The sequence below is a fragment of the Mycteria americana genome, chromosome 3 (genome assembly GCF_035582795.1).
Source record: "Mycteria americana isolate JAX WOST 10 ecotype Jacksonville Zoo and Gardens chromosome 3, USCA_MyAme_1.0, whole genome shotgun sequence".
Classification (NCBI taxonomy): domain Eukaryota; kingdom Metazoa; phylum Chordata; class Aves; order Ciconiiformes; family Ciconiidae; genus Mycteria; species Mycteria americana.
Genome location: NC_134367.1, coordinates 92,299,863 through 92,318,314, shown reverse-complemented (window position 1 = coordinate 92,318,314; position 18,452 = coordinate 92,299,863). Strand labels below are relative to the sequence as shown.

Sequence of the window (18,452 nt, the reverse complement as noted above, 5' to 3'; positions counted from 1 at the left end):
TCTGTTTTAATACTGATGCTGGTTGATGAGAAGATAACATTTGTCATTTTCTTAACAAAGGTCTTGATCTCATCACAGTTTTGAGAAACAGCTAGGTTGAAAAAGTACAGGACTAAACCTGATACTTGGCAAGAACAGCAAATGTGTGTATTAATGTTCTTTTCTTCAACAAATCTCTGTGCAGTTGGGATAAAAAGAGGTTGTATAGTCTGAGACCAAAGGTGTTAATGTTGTCTGCAACCAGCTAAAAAGGCCCAGTTCGGTAAGATTTACCAGATCTGAATGGATGTCAGCCTTGTGTCTGTGTTTTAAGACATTTTTCACTTCTTGTAGCTTCAGATGCAGTTGGCCTCAAAGCTGGCTTTAGGAAAAAAGGGACTGATGTGCCATTAATGGCTGTTTGAGAGTGAATTTTAAAATCAAAGTGTGTTTTGCTAACTTTGATACTATCCCTTCTGCTGGAATTTTGTTTTGTTCCGTTAGTTGTAAACTGGGTAACTGAATGCTATGTATGCTGATGAAATTCAAGCATCTACATACAAGAATAATTGAGACTTCTGTATTGATATGACCTGATTGGTCTTGGGTTTTTTTATGGACTAGCTTCTTGAGGTTGGTCCATAAACACAGACCAAGATAGAACTATTGACTTAATTCAAATTTTGTTTTGAAATGTGGTTTGTTGTGTTTTGTTCACAGATCCTTCTGTTCTAAGAGGTGCTTTTGTAGGCCATACAGATGCAGTGTGGGGTCTGGTTTACAGTGGAGCACACCAGCGTTTGCTGTCCTGTTCAGCAGACGGCACTATACGGCTATGGAAAGCTACAGAGATTGCTCCAGCTCTCAATATATTTAATGATAATCAAGGTACAGAAAATTGCCCTACCTTAAAGTTCATAAGCATCACTGTTCAGACTGCCATAATTTTGGCTACTGAATAGAAATCCTTCTTGTTTGTTTTGCTGGATTTTATATCGTTATGAATGTTTATGGGAAGAGTAAATTTTGGGTCCCTTGTCCTTTGACACCAGCTGAATAGATACCTACATGCAGGGGGACAGTAACACACATCTAAAACCCAACTGCTGCAGATGATCTGCTGATGTTACTAGAACCATGGAGTATAATGTATCAACTCCATTGTTCAGATTCAAGCTGAGTTTCCATTAGGCCCTTGCTTTTGGTTTGTCTGGAATAAAAAACCCTTTCTTCCCCCAACAGAGGTTTGGAGTAGCCAGTGCTTTGGCTCAGGCCAGTGTCATCGTACCTTCTTGGATTATGTTCCTTGTGTCTCTAACACAGAGATTTTTAGTTGAATTTCTGAGTTTGTGCATTAACTAAATAGCAATAAGCTAGTAATCCTAAACATTGCTAGTTGAAAAAATTTAGTCCTTTGGATTTACTTACTGAAATGTCATGCACAAATCAAAATCCTGTTGTTTAGAGCCTAATTTCTTGAAGTCACTGAGTAAGTGCTCTAGAATGAGCCCATTGACATTGCCAAACTCTCTTAGAGCTGATGGTCTAAAGGCAGCCCATGAACTGAGACAGTACCTTAGCTCTTCAGAACAACTTTGAGGCAAAATAAGCTTTGGCACAATCATAGAATCATGGAATGCTTTGGGTTGGAAAGGACTGTAAAGCTCATCTAGTTCCAACCCCGCTACCATTGGCAGGGACACCTTCCACTAGACCAGGCTGCTCAAAACCCCATCCGGCCTGGCCCTGAACACTTCCAGGGATGGGGCATCCACAACTTCTCTGGGCAACCCGTTCCAGTGCCTCACCACCCTCACAGTGAAGAATTTCTTCCTTATAGCTAATGTAAATCTACCCTCTTTCAGTTTAAAGCCATTACCCTTTGTCCTATCACTGTGTGCCCTTGTACAAAGTCCCTCTCCAGCTTTCTTGTAGGCCCCCTTCAGGTACTGGAAGGCTGCTATAAGGTCTCTCCAGAGCCTCCTCTTCTCCAGGCTGAACTACCCCAACTCTCTCAGGCTGTCTGCATAGGAGAGGTGCTCCGGCCCTCTGATCATCTTCGTGGCCCTCCTCTGGACTTGCTCCAACAAGTCCATGTCCTTCTTATGTTGGGACCCCAGAGCTGAATGCAGTACTCCAGGTGGGGTCTCATGAGAGCGCAGTAGAGGGGGAGAATCACCTCCCTCGACCTGCTGGTCGCACTTCTTTTGATGCAGCCCAGGATACTGGATTTCTGGGCTGCAAGCGCACCTTGCCGGGTCACGTTGAGCTTCTCATCAACCAACACCCCAAAGTCCTTCTCCTCGGGGCTGCTCTCAATCCATTCTCCGCCCAGCCTGTATTTGTGCTTGGGATTGCCCTGACCCATGTGCAGGACCTTGCACTTGGCCTTGTTGAACTTCATGAGGTTCACACGGGCCCACCTCTCAAGCCTGTGAAGGTCCCTCTGGATGGCATCCCTTCCCTCCAGCATGTTGCCTGCACCACACAGCTTGGTGTTGTCAACAAACTTGCTGAGGGTGGACTCAATCCCACTGTCCATGTCACTGACAAAGATGTAAAACAGTGCTGGTCCCAGTACTGACCCCGAGGAATGCCACTGAACAGACTCATCGAATTATGGTGTAAAGCTGGTCAGATCTGTGATTGCTTCTTAGTTAAAATAGACTGAGCAAAATAGAAATCTTACATGTATTTTACTTCTGGCAGAACTATGTTTCCAAAGGTCTGCAGGGTTCTGTGAAAAACAACTGGTGTGCTGCCAGCTTGCCTACCTGTCGACTTTGTAAACTTCCTGGTAGTGGTTTTTTTGTTTGGTTTTGGTTTTTGGGTTTTTTTGTTTGTTTGTGTTTGGTTCTAATTATTAAATTAAGGGGGAGGAGGGAGTAGTCTTGCATCAGAGACCTAATCTTTGGGTTTTTTATGTTCTAAACTGGAATGAAACCCAGTTGTGAAATTCAAAGATCCTCCTTTGAAACTGAGTTTTCCTATGGTTTATTGAGAACCTTGAACAAACTCTCTAAAATATCTAGCAGTCATCATTTAAGTCCTTTAGATGAACCATTGTAGGCTTATCAGGAAGCTGCAGATAAGCGGGCATGGCAGTGATAGTAGAAAGGTCACTTTAGAAACAATACTTTTTCTTCTCACACCAATCCTTTTTGGCTTTTTTTGAGTGTCTTTAGGTAAGTACCACCATTCCTGAGGTTGCGTCTCCAAGAAAGATGTTTCTTCCATTAATCTTAGGTTTAGAGAGAGGTGATGATATTTCTACGTTATTTGGATCCACGGACCTTAGGTTGCTTAACATTCAGTGTCTCACTCTCTACCTCGTCCTCCTCCTCCTGGCATATGTTGCAACCGGTGTTGTTCCTTCACATAATGGGTGGTGAACAGGACGTTCAAGGAGAAAAATGCTAAGGGATATTTCCTGTACCAAAGCTCTGCTGATTTGGCCTTCTGTCATGCAGTGTTCAGATGGCTACAGTGTAAGGAGATCGGATGTATACCATAATAGGCAGGATGGAAGAAGCTTTGTAATGTGAGTTTATAATGTATTTATGTAACTTTCCATGCTGACAGTGTCAGCATATAAAATTTGCACCTGGAAAGCTTTGGGGGCTTTTTAAGCTCTGAATTTGCCCAGGTTAATAATAACATTAATCATCTGTCATGTAAATGATTTTACTACTTCAATTTCATGTCCTTTTACTTGATGCACTGGAGGTTTGGTTGAGAATTACTCTTGCAGTTAAAGGAAGGAAAAGGAGGCAGGGAGTTCTTGCTTTCTTAATTTCAAAGTAGATTTCTGTCCAGCTGCAGTTCCAGTTACAGCATCTTAGTAAAGAATGTTGTTGATACGCATATCAGAAAAATAGCATTAAAATAGTGATCATGCAGGGCAATCTATTTAGATTGGTATAATGTGGATTTTAAAATGTAACACTTTCTTTCATAATCATGACCCTTTTCATAATAAAGTGCTTACTGGTTGAGATTTTTGGTTGGTTTTTTTTGTTTTCTTCACACCAACTAAATCTTATGAAAATGTTCTCTACATTGTTTTCTAGAAATGGGAATCCCTTCATCAGTAGATCTTGTGAGCAGTGACCCAAGCCTCATGGTAGCATCATTTAACAGTGGACACACTAGCATTTTTAATATGGAGACACGGCAACGAATTCTTACCCTGGAGTCCAGTGTAGATACTAGTATGTATCAAAAAACCCTCAAAAACAAAAGAATTGCTTGTTTAAGATTGATACTGTTGATAGTCTTTTCAGTGTTTCCAAACAATTAGGCAGTGTCATGATAAATTATAACATGAATTATGTTACAAGCTGTGTTTTGAGATGTAACAGTAAATTATCACTACTGCAACAGACCTCGTGGGTGTTTCAGTAGTGGAAGAGTGCACATACTTTTGAAAGAAGGTAGAAGAAACAAGCCCACACTATCTGAATTCCTCTTTAAGGAGTAGTAGCACAAGGCAAAGCACAGGTTTCTTTAATAGAGCCCAGTAATCTTTGCAGCTTCAAGATTTCCATTGTCTCTTCAGTCCAAAATTGCAAGATAGAGGTAGTATCAGGAAAATCTAAAGTTGAGTTTATTAAAAATTTGGGAGTGTGTGTGGTTTTGTTTGTTTGTTTTTTCCCTCAGAGGTATCCCTTTTCTAAGTTTTATACACACTTTTGGCTCATTTGCAGCTGGGCTTTAGTTGAAGTTTTCACTGTAGGAGAAAAGCAAAGCTCCAGTGGAAGGGTATTCACAAGGCCCCATGTAATGCCTTGGATCATGGCAGTGGCCAATATCAGAGGTTTAGAGGAAACTGTAAGGAGCCTGCTATCAGTAAATTATTTTACCCCAGCATTAGGAAAGAGACCAGAATGAGCTGAAGCATGAGGTTTCATATTCAGGCCAAAATGGTAACCTGTTAACAATATAAACGTTCAGTCTTTTTTAAAATTTTGATTTTTTTTTTTTCCCTCCTAAAAGTTTTATGTCAGTGAATTCTACTGTCTAATTATATTTTCAAAACAGAGTAAGCCCTTCTTGTTGGCTTTGCTTGTCTGTTTTTAAACAGTTGAATGACTGTCGTTTTATAAGAGGGAATGGAAAGTGCCATCTCCCTTCTTTATATTATTTTTTGCTGTGCAGGATTTCTTTTTTTTAACCCACATTTTTGTTCCTGTCTGAAAAAATAGTCCTAAATCAGTTCTCTATTCAGTGGACGTTACCTTTCTTCTTGTATTTTATTTTCCTTCTATTTTTTTCACCTCCTCCTCCTTACTGTAATTCAGTAATATTCCTTTAAGAAAATGAGACTGGGGTATGGCAACCAGCAGTCCCTGTTTAGTATCCTTAGTTATGTAACAGTAAGATAAAGCTTACATATATTAAAAAAAAAAAAAAAAAGTAATTATTTCTACAAGAACTAGGCAAGAGGAAAATGAGTCACCTGAAATGCCCTACCACCACCACTTTAGGGACTCCACTGTTCAGTATAAGCCTCACTCTGCTTGGCATTTTAAAACTGTGAGGATAGCTGGCTGTGATGCAGTCTCATGTGCTTTTAGTACTTTTTTGGGGGTTTATTAATATAGATGTGGTTTTCCTTAATTTACACTTTCATAATTTTTAAGTGTCCTGTGGATGCTGACACTACTTGAACGTTCAGATTTTTATAGAAAGATGTAAATTGAAGTCTTTACCACCTTGGTAGCAAGTGATCCTATAGTAGTATTCTATTTTGTTTATTTTAGTAAGAATTTTGATTAGATGATGTGAGTGTTCTTTGGCAGCAGTTTAACTAAAAACAGTCAACTCCCACATGAAAGAAGATAGTTGTATTTTGATGTTCTGTGGAGTGGTTATCTGTGTTTTTTGTGGTAATCTATGCCTCTTAAGACCATTCTTGCACTCGTCTGTGCTAGTCACAGCAATGCCTAGATTTCTAACCAAAAAAGTCCTGTACTTTTTTTTTGTGTGTGTATGTATATATATGATATTTCAATATCCTTGAAGGCTAGGAAAATAGCTCTCCTATGAATAGTCTAGCATCCTTTTCTTCAATAAGAATTTTAATCTATGTATATCAAATAATAGTAGGTGGGTTTTGCTCTGTAAGGTTGAGGGCACAGGATCCTGTTTGCTTGGAAACGTACTGCCTGCAGTGTTAATTTTCCTGTACTGTCTGTATGTTATAAAGAAAGTTTGGCTTGACCAGAGGAGGAATGTGGAGGTGGGGAAGTGCAAAAAAGGTATTTTCACTCATTTTTTGGCTTCACATTCTCGGCTGATACGGCCATCTAAAACTGTGGCCAAAAGCTGGACCTTTTTTGCTTGTATTTACACTCATACATATAGCTTATGTATGCCTCTGTGTGTGTATAATTTGGAAAGTATTTTAGAGTAAACCACATTACATAAGGTGCTAGTTGAGAGTTTCCATTATATAACGGTAAGAATTATTTTGCAGATAAGATTGGTTACATATTTATTTCTTAATAGCAATCTTTCAAAGAACTTAGCAATTTACATGTATTGATATGTGTGGGTTTTTTCTTAGCAGTCAGTTCCTCCTGTCAGATAAACAGAGTCATCAGCCATCCAACTCTTCCAATTAGTATCACTGCTCATGAAGACAGACACATCAAATTCTACGACAACAATACAGGTATGCATCTTTTCAGCAGGTCCTAGTCATAGTGGTTGTATAACATAAAACATAAACAGAATTTCATTATGATTAATATTATTCACGTAAATGCTAAGGGATGTTAAGAATTGTATATCCTCTGAAACAGGAATCTCTCAGCACCAGGAGAGCCCAAAGATTGCCAGCCCAGTTAAAACTTTATTGGCACAGTGATAAGGAACCTGCATCATTCTCTGTCTGTTCTTTTAAAATGCCTTTTGTATGGGAGTTATCAATATTTAACTTAAAAGGAAGCTTTTTAAAATGTTCATGTGCTTACATTCATGTTTCTTCTATTGTGTTGTCTGTGTTACTTTGATCTGAGGGCAGGAAGCTCTGGCTCTCCTTTAGTGCTTCCAAGACCTCTGTTGGATGGCCTGGAGGTAGAAGTTCCCTTGTAGGCATCGTTCTCAATTTGGTCCGCTGTGTTTCTCCAAATTTCTTACTTCTGCAGAAACAGCTGGACAGCTTATAATACTTTTTCTAATTTGTAGTGAGAGTCGCACTGAGATGTGTAATTATGAATCTCTTAGGTTTTAAAGGACTTTTTGATAGGAATGGTCGTATTAATCTGGTATTCTGACTGTGAATCTTGATAATCTTCAGTTTGTGACTTCTCTGCTTCCAGATCACTCTGTCTTAAAAGTTAAATTGAGATCTTTCAATATTCTTGTTGATTTTAAGTTTGCTACTCCCCAGATATATGTTAAATAAGAAGAGGTGAAAGGACCCAATGGAAGCTGAGGAAAAAGCTGAAAATAGCTGATTTGTTTGATGATATAGTTCTGTAATAAATAGTAGAGGAAACAGCCGCTCATTTTTTTTGTGTTTTATTATCTTCTGCAACAAAAACCCCCATGATTTCTTATTTTTAACATGAAATCATTACTGTAATTATAATAAGTCTTATTATATTTAGTCTTATTATATTTATTATAGAAGACTTATTATAAGTCTATAATAAGACTAAAATTATCCCACATCCTTATGTAGTTTATAGTCATTGCTTATTAGTATACTCAGCCCCTTTCCTCCTTCCCAGTCAAGATCTTGCTCCTGAACTCACCTAATTCACTTAAGGGGCAGATATTTAAAATGCACAGTGATTGCAGCTTCGTGGTGGTTTTGCAGACATAAAACAAAGGTCTGACAAAGTTGGTGATATTGGTACTGTGGCTCTCCTGAGACTGTAAACATTGAAAGAATGACTTCTTGTGTAATTTTAATGATTCAGTCATGGGACAAGATCTTGTATTTATAATATGAGCTTGTGGTAGGGTTTAAGCAGTGAATACAGATAACAAAGTGAATTGCAGAAAATAATCTAAATAAATCTTTTCTTTCAAAGGAAAACTGATCCACTCCATGGTAGCTCACTTAGATGCAGTTACAAGTTTAGCTGTTGATCCTAATGGCTTGTATTTGATGTCTGGCAGTAAGTACATTCAGATTTCTTTTTATTTTTCTTGTAATGGTGGTAGACATAAGAATTACAAAGAAAACTGTTTCCCCTTTCTTTAGGTCATGACTGTTCGATTCGCTTGTGGAATCTTGAAAGCAAGACCTGCATCCAAGAATTTACTGCTCATCGCAAAAAATTTGATGAGTCCATTCATGATGTGGCATTCCACCCCTCCAAATGTTATATTGCCAGCGCAGGAGCAGATGCCCTGGCTAAAGTGTTTGTATGACAGAATGCTTCCCTTTCAACTCTAGCTTTGTATATATTTAACCAGCTGCACAAAAGAGAAGAGGAGGGCATGAGTCTTCTTATCCTGCCCTATAATTCAGAGAATGTTTGTAAGTGTTTAGTTTTGCAGGGTGCTCTTTTCTAAATTGACATTTGTTCTGGTTTCTGTGAGCTCAGCTGGTGCTGAGAGCTTGGAAACTCTCAGTTTCAAATAGTTAAAAAAACAAAAGAAATGCTTTTATTTTGGAGGGTGTGAATTTTCGTCCAGGCAGGCCTTGGGTGAAACTAGGTCTATGTATTCTCTGTTAATAAAATGGAGTACTGGAAAGAAGGGGTCTAATTGCATCAGGGAGTAGGAAAAGAGGGAAACTTCCTAGGATGCTTCTCACTGAGGAATCTTAATGTACTTAAAATTAAATCACCTGGAAAAAGTGTCAGTTCACATGCTCATTACTGTGTCATGTGGGAGGCACTTTGGTCATCCCTTTGGTATTAATAAAATAGATCTTGTTCAGAGAGCAGTAGTGGATAGTTAATCTCAGCCACCTGGCTGCCAGCCTAAGATAAATGCAGTTAAAGGAAAGCAAACTACTAACATAAATTAAAATGCAGTAAAGTTGTTGTTGCATCTTCTGTGTTATACAGTAAATATTTCGTTTGCAAAAAAAATTATATAATTTTTTAAAGACTGTATTACCGTGTGGCTAGAAGCTGAGCCTTTAGTCTACTCCCAATTAACAACAGATTCAAGCAGTCTGTGTATACTGCAGTAGCAGATTTAACTTATTCAGATTTATAATGCTGTTTATTCTTGGAGATCTGGCACAAGAAATTATCACAAAGCTTTCCAAAGAAGCTGTCCTACAATTTAACTATCAAACATTCATCTCCTCTTTCTGTTCCTGCTAAAAAGGGTATCATTCTGGGCATTAAGGATAACAGTGAAATACTTCTTTTGATGGTTAAACCTATACCTGATGCTTTGTATGAGTCCTACTAAGTGCAATAGGTGGGAACTATACAAAGTTCCATCAGTTTCAGAGATTCTGCTACTTCTAGAAGTGTTTCCCAACTTCACCATTTGTGGAACTTTTTAACTTGTCCACTTCACTGAGCATATCGTGCCATTGATTAGATTACCTGAAGAATGAGTGCTTCTTGTAATTACTCAACAGATGTGCTTCATTTATCTATTCAGAGCTTCTCTGTTGATTTGAATGACAAATAACTTTTAATCCGATCTTTTAGCCTTTTTATCCCTTTTTAAAGGAAGGTGAGTGGATTCTTTTCTATTATGTGTCATCATCAGAGTTACTACTGCTCATAAGCCTGAAGTTGGTGTTTTCCTCTAATGGGAATGCAAGGCAGAATTTCTGCTGGAGACGATTTCTGGTGCTGATGTGAATAGGAAAGAACCCAATGCAACTCCTCCACATACCAGCTTGAAGTTAAGACTGGAAATTGATAAATAAATCTTTACCTTTAAACTGACATTTTTTAAAAAGGTGTCATTGAAAGATATCAACATAGGGTTTGACTGTGTTGTTTTTAGAGTGGCATTTGGGGATGGGACCACATTTGAAGCTGATCTCAGAGTTTAAATCAACTATATTATTTAGAATAAAAGGTTGACCTGTGCTGTTTGAGCCTGCAACACATTATATTTACTGCTAAAATATCCTGGAATACCTTTTATTGCTCAGAATATTCAGATATGTCACTTCATTATATTGATATGCAATATATTTCCATAGATAAGATTAGAACCTTTACCATGAAACAGATGACTACAATAGTAATTCAGATTATTTAGTTTTTATAAAGTGTTTTGGTTATGATGGAAAGGGAGAAACTTGGCTGCAAAACTGAGCATTCAACTTTGTGAGAGTTCTGTGTACTTGACATATTCTTTCAGTGTCATTATTTTATTTCTTTTTAAAGAGGAAATTACAAAGATTTATTTGAAAAATTCTAAAAGTTATGTATATTATATATGTGTATATATATTGTAAACATGTATTAAATGTGTCTAGTAAGGGAAGACTCTATGGGTGCATTTTAATGTTTTAGTATTAAGAGTTCTCTTGAGTTTGTGTATACAAAGGATAATGGTGTGAGTATGAAATGAATGTTGTGCTTTTGCTTACACAATACAATATGTAGTTACGGTTGTTTAAATTGCTGTACATAAAACTAATAGGCCGGCATGCTTGTTTTTAAAGACTGTCATTCTGATTACAGTTGGAATGTAAGAAGTGGCTGTTCAAATGTGAATTGAAAGATGTTTCCTTCTCACTATTGAGCTCTTGCTCAAACTGAAAAGTGATTTTTTTAAAAGCTGGCAATAGCTAGAGGATGAGGTGCCTTTAAAAAAAACAAAACAAATGTAGCCTTACAAAGAGGTTGTGGAGTATATATATTTTTGTGCTGGTCTTCATAATTGATGTCAATGTCTTTTTACTGTACTTGCTCACATACTTGTAGGACTGCAGGGTATTGTGCATGAGCCTGTCAGATCTTCTGAACATCATCATAGGAGTTAGGGATGAAAAAATTATTTAGGTTATCTAGTCCATCTGCTTGCTAAAGCAGGGTTGTAGACTTGTGCATTTTAATATTGTCTTGGCCAGTGAGGTTTTATATATGTTCTGAACAATTAGGCTTCCTTTTGAGGATTATTTAAATGATTGCATCTCAGTGACAGGAGGATTTACGTGATGTTTAGTAGTTCTTTTTGTAACTTCATGCCAGTATTCCAAGCCATGTTTTGTGCCATTTTACATATTCCTCATCGTCTTTGTAATTTGGAAGCTGCATGCATGCACTGGTTCTAGCTGTGTATGTCCATTCCTTTCCACTTTCTTCAAGCTATTTTTTAGTCTGCTCTTTTTACACAACTTTTTCTTGTTTTTAGCTTTTTAGCTCAGTTCTCCATATCTTGGTGCCCACAACACCATTCCACATGCATGATTTGTTGGACTAGTCTGAAGGTCATCTCTTAAGTGTGGTTTTTGTTTGTTTGGTTTTTTCCTCTGTAACATGATGCTTTTGTGTAGGAAGACCAGACTTTTGGTCTTCTGGCTAGTGTCTCACAAACCCAAATTGTATTTCTTTACTTCTGACAACTGTTTTAAATAACTTGGAGCATTGCTGCTTCTCAAGTTTCTTCTTCACTTTCAGTATGTTGTTATGATTCTTTTGCAGCTAGATACTTAATTCCTGTTTCATGATTACCCTGGATTTTATAAGCTTTGAACTTCTGATCTCTGAGGGCACTAAAGTATTTTTATTTTTTCCCTTTTATGTGCAGTTCTTCCTGGTTCAATGTAATTGGTAACTTTCATTAATGTGATACATACATCTATTGAAGATGTAAACAAACCTGGACTTAATGCTTATTCTTGCAAAAAAGCATTTTTGTGCAACATCAGTATATGGCATTTTACCGTTACTATTTTTCCCCATATCTGATTTACATGGTACATTTTTTAATGGTTAACTCATATAATTTTTTTGTGTATGTTAGCCTGTGCTACTGATTTTGGTTTTACTAAGTAATTTAATGGGAGAATTTTCAGTCCTTCTGTATGTTGAAAATTGGTCCACTAGTTTTAAATACTCTCATTTTTATTTCTAATTTACTTCACTGTGCTGTTTGCTTTCACATATTTGATTCAGTTACCAAAACACTTGCACAAAATGATTTGGAGTGGCCTGGAAGAAGCTCTAGATAGAATTATATTGTGGAAAACATCTTCTTCACTCTTACAAAATCCTAGTGTCTAAATTTATTTTTGTGCCTCAAAGAGAACTTTTGACGTACCAAGTAAAAGGTTTTATTACTTGTAAGAATATCCATCAGGTGATTTTTTGGGATCTCATTCATCTTTATTTTGATAAAATGTTCTTTAGCAAGAAGCCTGTACAACTATATGCCACATACTGTAGGTTATTTATTAGGCCATATGATTTCAAATACTGTTAGTTAAAGCAGTCCCGTATGTAATGTGTTTGAATAAGTGTGTGAAGTTCACCATACAGCTTTGTGATTAGGTCACACAACACCATTTTGCAGTTCTGAATTTAAAGTAACCAGAAACTTGTCCTTTTGAATAAATACGTAAGAGATAAAGGACTTAGTTACACCACCTTTTTCAGTACACCTGTTCGATCACAGAAGTGTCCCCTTTCCCTACCTCCTTCCTCATGGTTTAAGAATGTAATTTTGGGGAGCAGCAATTTCCATAAACTGATGTGTCATTTGAGCAGTGTTTGATTGGCAGAAGTGTTAGGCCATCTCAAAGGAAACAAAAAATTAAAAAGCAGGCATAACCATCAGATAAGCAAGTTTTGGGGTTTTTTAATGCCTTTCAAGTTGTATATTTGGAAGCATTTGCAGGCTGTGGTTTGGCAGTGGCTTTGCAGACTGTCCGAGGGAGCCTACTTGACACCCATGTGAAATATCTGGTAAACCTAGTAAAACCTAGTAACGTGGGTTGAGTTAAGGAAGAAAATGCAGCCATTGTGCCTGTATGGCAAGAGACTATAGCAGTGTTCTCCTTGGAGTCCTCTTTGCTGAAGCGTCAGGTTTGCAGTCTAACACGAGTAATTTCTGCAGTGTGGGAGTATCTGCAAGTGAGATTGTTTGTATTTTTACTTTGAAGATCTGCAGGTAGCAGTCATTGGATTGTGTGCTGAACGGCGAGGGAAGCAGGGAGACCATTTGCTGACCATATCTGTAGGGGATAGATAGTAGGTTAAATGGCCAGAACTGATGTGCCCTCCATGTGACTGGTGTCATCTTAGGAGAATTGGGCTGGGGAGCAGTGGGGAGTTTAGCCCAATGGTATCGCAAAGGAAAACATTAAAAGGTTAGAGTAGCAAGTTTAGTGAGGCTTTCCCATAATGATTCTTCAGGTTTATTCATTCATCCGTTGGCTGCAGGTTATATGAAGGACAAAATCTAGTATATATCCAGATTCTAAATTATGCACTCCTGTGTCAAAGTAAAAGCTGGAGATTGTTCAAATTTCAAAACTATGTCACTTTAGATGAGGAGATGGCAGGAGATTTGTAATAGCTTATTACTTAAATTCTAAGAACAGAACTTACTCTTCTGTTAACATAGTCTTCATGTTGGGGACCCAGTTATGTGATAAGTTCCTCTGACACTGTAGTGGGACTGCTCTTTTGCTTCCAGATAAATGCTTATTTATAAACAAAATTGCAGGACTAAGACTTTGTCTCATTATGTCCATTAGTATTGAACCAAAGCCACAAAATTTGGGAAGCAGAGTAGAATTTTAGGCTTGTTTCTCATTTTTCTTTTCTTTTTTTTTTCCTTCAGTAATAATCTACATATTTAGTATGTATTACATACAGTGTCATCCGTATGATTCACTTCACATTAAATATCCCATTTTGTAAAAAATACTCCTTCAGTACTTTCTCATAGAAATGAGATGTGAATGGGACCGGTGGTTCCAGGTAATTTGTGACTCACTTAGGATGTATTCTTTCAGCTTTCTAATAGGTAAGCTGATAAGATTCATGGAAATAACTGTGAAAACATGATGCTGCTTGTAATATAGCATTTAAAAACATTCTGCAATTTGTGGCTGTTTAGTAGAAATTGTTTTGGACTACACTGTTAAGAATGAAAAAATCAGAATATGATAGTAAACCATTTACATATGGTAAATTGGTTTGTATAAGATGTTGCAATCTTTGACATGGTAATGTGAGTTTTCTTGGGCATCTGCTGTTGGTGAGCATCATAGGGATGCTCAGCGTAGCAGTTAGTATTGAGTGACAGAGAGAAAGCAAAGATTTCCCTGAAAAAACTACTCGGATGCTTCAGGAAGCTCCCTTTTTCCATAAGGACATGAAGACATTGAGAATATTTTAGCTAAAACTGATGATGTATTTAGTTGAAGAGGGTTACAATAGGTGAACAGTCTTGACTCTTTCATCATCAGTGTCTTTAAGCTTAGAGACTACCACTGTTACTGAAACGAATGGCCTGTAAACTGCTAGTCAAAACCTCTGCAGGGTTTCTACTGAGCAGCAGAGAAACTGATGAAAACCACAGTGTTAATCCATCCAGTTGTATAGGGGGTGTTTTACAAGAAATAACCCATATTGTAAAAGATATTACATACAACAGAGGAAATGAACAAACACCTGGGGAGTGGGGTTGGACTAGGATGACCTTTGTGTAAATAGTCCTTGCTCAGGCAAGTGCTCTTGTTCAGCTGGTGGGACTAATCCCAGGAGGGAGAATGGTGGGAAGTAAGACCTTTAAAATTATATGTCTGCCTGTGCTGATGAACATACCTGTTACGCAGGTTATCTGTCCGTTTGACATCTGGTTTTTATCTTCCCACTTAAATCCTCCTTAAGGCTATTTTTTCCTCAGAATCTTAAAATCCCGTCTGCAGTGGACTCTCATTGCAGGGTGAACTTCATAAAGAACTATTGATTTTCTCTTAGAGTGTTTTTTTGAAGGATGGTGGGGTTTCAGCTTCAGCCCTACCCCTCCTGCCGCCAAAGGGCTGATTTGTACCTCCTTATTCCCAGTTCATTTAATTCTACTGAGTTATCTCTTACCCACCCACTGACTTAATTTTGCTGCTCTGTAGTCTGTTCTGAAAACTTAGGAAGTGCTCTATCGTTTAAGGTGTTTTTGAGAATCTGAATTCCACTACAGAATGTGTAAATCCAGTTGAATAGTACAATTTGTGGATCTCAGCTGGTTCATCGTCAGGAGAGATTTGTTGCTGGGTAACAAAATCCAAACTGTGGCTGAACTAAGAAGGCATTTAATAATAATATATGCTTTTTAGCTCAACTTTCTTCCTGATTGAGCCTGGGTTGCGGTATTGTGTGTTAAACTAGTTTCACCCTGCTCATGCTGCCAAGCCATGTTGTGATCCTGGGAGATCACACCAGGTTTAAACCATGCCTGCACGTGTGTCTCTCTTTAAGCTGCTCAAAGCCTTGTGTTGACACGGTCCTCAAGCCTGGCCTACTTGCATTCCCTCAGTTTGAATTGCAGGCTCCCAAAATTACTTCCTTGCTATTTCAAGGAACCCTTGGTCCTCACACCAGAGTATTAGACTGGGACGTTGAGAAAAGATTTATGCAGCTGGATTTGTACTGTTCTGAAAGGAAAGGGATAACTTGTTGCCAAGCCAAATATTTTCGTTATTTTTGGATTACTTACTAAAAGCAGCCAAAAACATTGTATAAGGGATAAACGATGGACTTCAAGCTAATATTTTTCCATTAAGAATTTATTTTTTTATTCTTCCTGTCATCAAGATAGTGCTTTTTGAATGTAGCTTGTTTTCAGGTGCATGGCTCCTAGAATTGTTTCCTTGCAGTCAGACATTTACAAACATGCATAGGTTTTGAAAACTGTCTCATATGTGTTAGCACTTTTTCTGGAAATGCAAACTGAGCATGTTAGCTAATAATTTCTTGTACCTTTATAGCCCAAGCAGACTGAAAAGCTGTCTTGTGCTGTGTTTTCCTTGAATCATGCATCTGAAAAAACTTGTAGAAGAAAATCCATGATGAGAAGACTATTGTTGCTGTAAGATTTTCTGTCAATATTTGTCAGCATATCAACTACCTGCATTGTATTTCGTATAAATATCTTCAATTGCTTTCTTTTAAAAGAAACTGTCGGGTTAAAAAAAAAATTTCCAGACGAATTTCTTTGCCTTATGGACCGTAGTTTGGATTTTTTTGGTTGTTGTTTATATTAATGTGCTTTTTTTTTTCCCTCTCTACAAGAATAACTATTGAACTTAGAGTTACCTGATGGTTCTCTTTCGGAGAAGATACCACAGGTGATAACCACTTAAATGTTAGTAATTACAGTTGTTCCTCTTCTGTTTTGGGTCACTTCCATGACAGATAGTTGATATGAAAAGGCTACTGTGACTGGTATATAAACAGTTAAAGGAAATTAAGACTCCCCTTCAGAATTATGCTGAGGTTATGATTTTGCACGCCAGTTTTGAATGACTACTTTGAAACACTGTTGGGCTTCAAGTGTCTTGCAAAGTGGTGGATCCAAATGAAAAATACCTACTTGTTGAGTAATAGTCTGCTTGTCAGTTTGTGTATGGCTCAGTACAAGCCTGTGTCAGAATTTCAGTACCACCAAATTACCTTGTTTAAATGCTACTGTTGTACAAAAGTGAATGTTAATTTAAGTGAGAAACTCTGTTTTCGAACTTGTGAAGGAAATAGTTTTCTTGGGAGTAAGGATCCATAAATGTGGTGTATTTCATGATTTCAGAAAGGCTTCTTAATCATGGGACATGAGAAGTGAAAAGGTGATTCGTTCTCCAAAGACTTGATAAGCATTTATTATAAAAAGTATAAATTTTTGCTTTAAATGAAAATGCTTCTTCAAACGCTTAATATTAAACTTCATACTAAAATTCAATATTTTAAAATCCTGGATAAATATCTAAAATGGCAAAGATAGAAAATTCAGAGGGAGATTATTTTAAAATATGCCAGTATATTTTTGAGATTCTCAATTGCAGCCCTGAATTTTCTCTTTTTCACTGCAATTCCTATTTTGTGAAACTTCTTGGATAGGTTATATTTAAAGCTACGTTCACTTGCCTCAATACTTTGTCATTAAAATTATATAGATCTGCTTATGTTAGTGTGCCGTTTAAAATGAGACCACATTGAGGTAACCATGCAGGTGTTTGTATTGGTATGACAGTAGTGAAGTGGGGTATCCGTATACTGTACCCGCATTCTGTGCTGAGCAAAATCACATGGACTTCCAGAAATAAGCAATGGTTTTTAAGAGCAGCTTTATTTAATGTTACAGCAGCAAGTAAGTGTCATTTGTACCATATAATTATGTAAATTGGGTGCTAATAAATACTATTTTTCAACATTTTGTATTGTGTTCATCATTCTGCATTTTATCCCAAGATGTGTGTACTCGTACTTGGCTGGGAGGACGGGGGAGTGCACTCAGACTAGGACAAGTAGACATGCGTTTGGAGGGGCATGAGGTAACTGCATGTGAACTTCCTTCTGAGCTGTGCAAAGCGTTACCATTCACAGTCGTGTCTCAGTTTTTCTATCCTCCGTATGTCCTGGTTTTGTACTGCTTTGCCATCTTGGCACTGTTGGCACCCTACATCTTTCCGTGCGCTTAGGCACACGGTCCCAAGCGTCTTCGTGGGGTGAGCAGACGTGCAGAGTGGGTGCGGCGCCGTTGTGCAGGAGCGGGTCTGTCAGCGGTGCATCGATTGCAGCGAGACACGGTGCGCTTCCTGGGGAGAACATTCATTTAACATAAAAATAAGCGCACAGTTCTGCCCTTGGGGAGAGGATGAGGGAGAGCAAACCACACATCACAGATGGCAGTCGCGTTGCTACAGGAAGATGCTCAGAACGGCACTGTTGAGGGGGTGGTCTGGGAACCTACACAGAACTGAGCAGAACAACTTGTTAGCGAGTCCATCCTGTTTTTTCTAAGCTTGTAGGTGGGGTAAGTGAAGTTCTCATCTCTCCATGGTAGGTAAAATAAGCCTTCTGGTTTAGTCCTACTCATCTTCCCTCCTCATAGGAAAGGAGGAATTGCTTTATGAAATGGCAATACAGTTGCATTCACCCCAATATTCTGCCTCCAGAGAGGGTCAGTAGAAGATTCCTGAGGAAGGGAGAAAGACGACTTCATGAACAATGTAGGAGTGGCCTTCCTAACATCCTTATGGGTTTGCCTATGAACAAGACATCCCCATAATGATTTGGGTGTGAGAGAAGTGAGCATACTCTCTTTGGCCATATGGTGAAACTTTTAACTACCATTTCTCTTTGTGCTTAGAAAGAAGTAATTTCTTTGAGTGGGTGTTGAGTTCTTGAACTGCATTATCAGAGTTTTTATGAGAAATCAGAGAAGAGCTTAAACTGGCATTAAGGAAGATAACACTTGCTTCTCTTGCCATTCAGTACGTCTGCAGCTGATTGTGAGCGAGGTAGCTGATGCAGTGCTAAAACCTGTGGTACCCCCCAGTTTAAGTTTTTAACAAGGAGGAAAAA

At 38.0% G+C, this 18,452-nt stretch overlaps 1 protein-coding gene across 1 annotated transcript in view; it reads left to right on the top strand.

Moving 5' to 3' along the window:
* The window catches only part of STRN (striatin), a 67,797-nt gene extending 58,913 nt beyond the window's left edge, over window positions 1-8,884 (top strand). The window contains 5 exon segments of the mRNA XM_075496076.1: window positions 700-867; window positions 4,050-4,190; window positions 6,548-6,655; window positions 8,025-8,111; window positions 8,198-8,884. Of these exon segments, the coding sequence (XP_075352191.1) occupies window positions 700-867; window positions 4,050-4,190; window positions 6,548-6,655; window positions 8,025-8,111; window positions 8,198-8,367 (674 nt within the window). The 3' untranslated portion in view covers window positions 8,368-8,884.
* The last annotated feature ends 9,568 nt before the right edge of the window (window positions 8,885-18,452 follow it).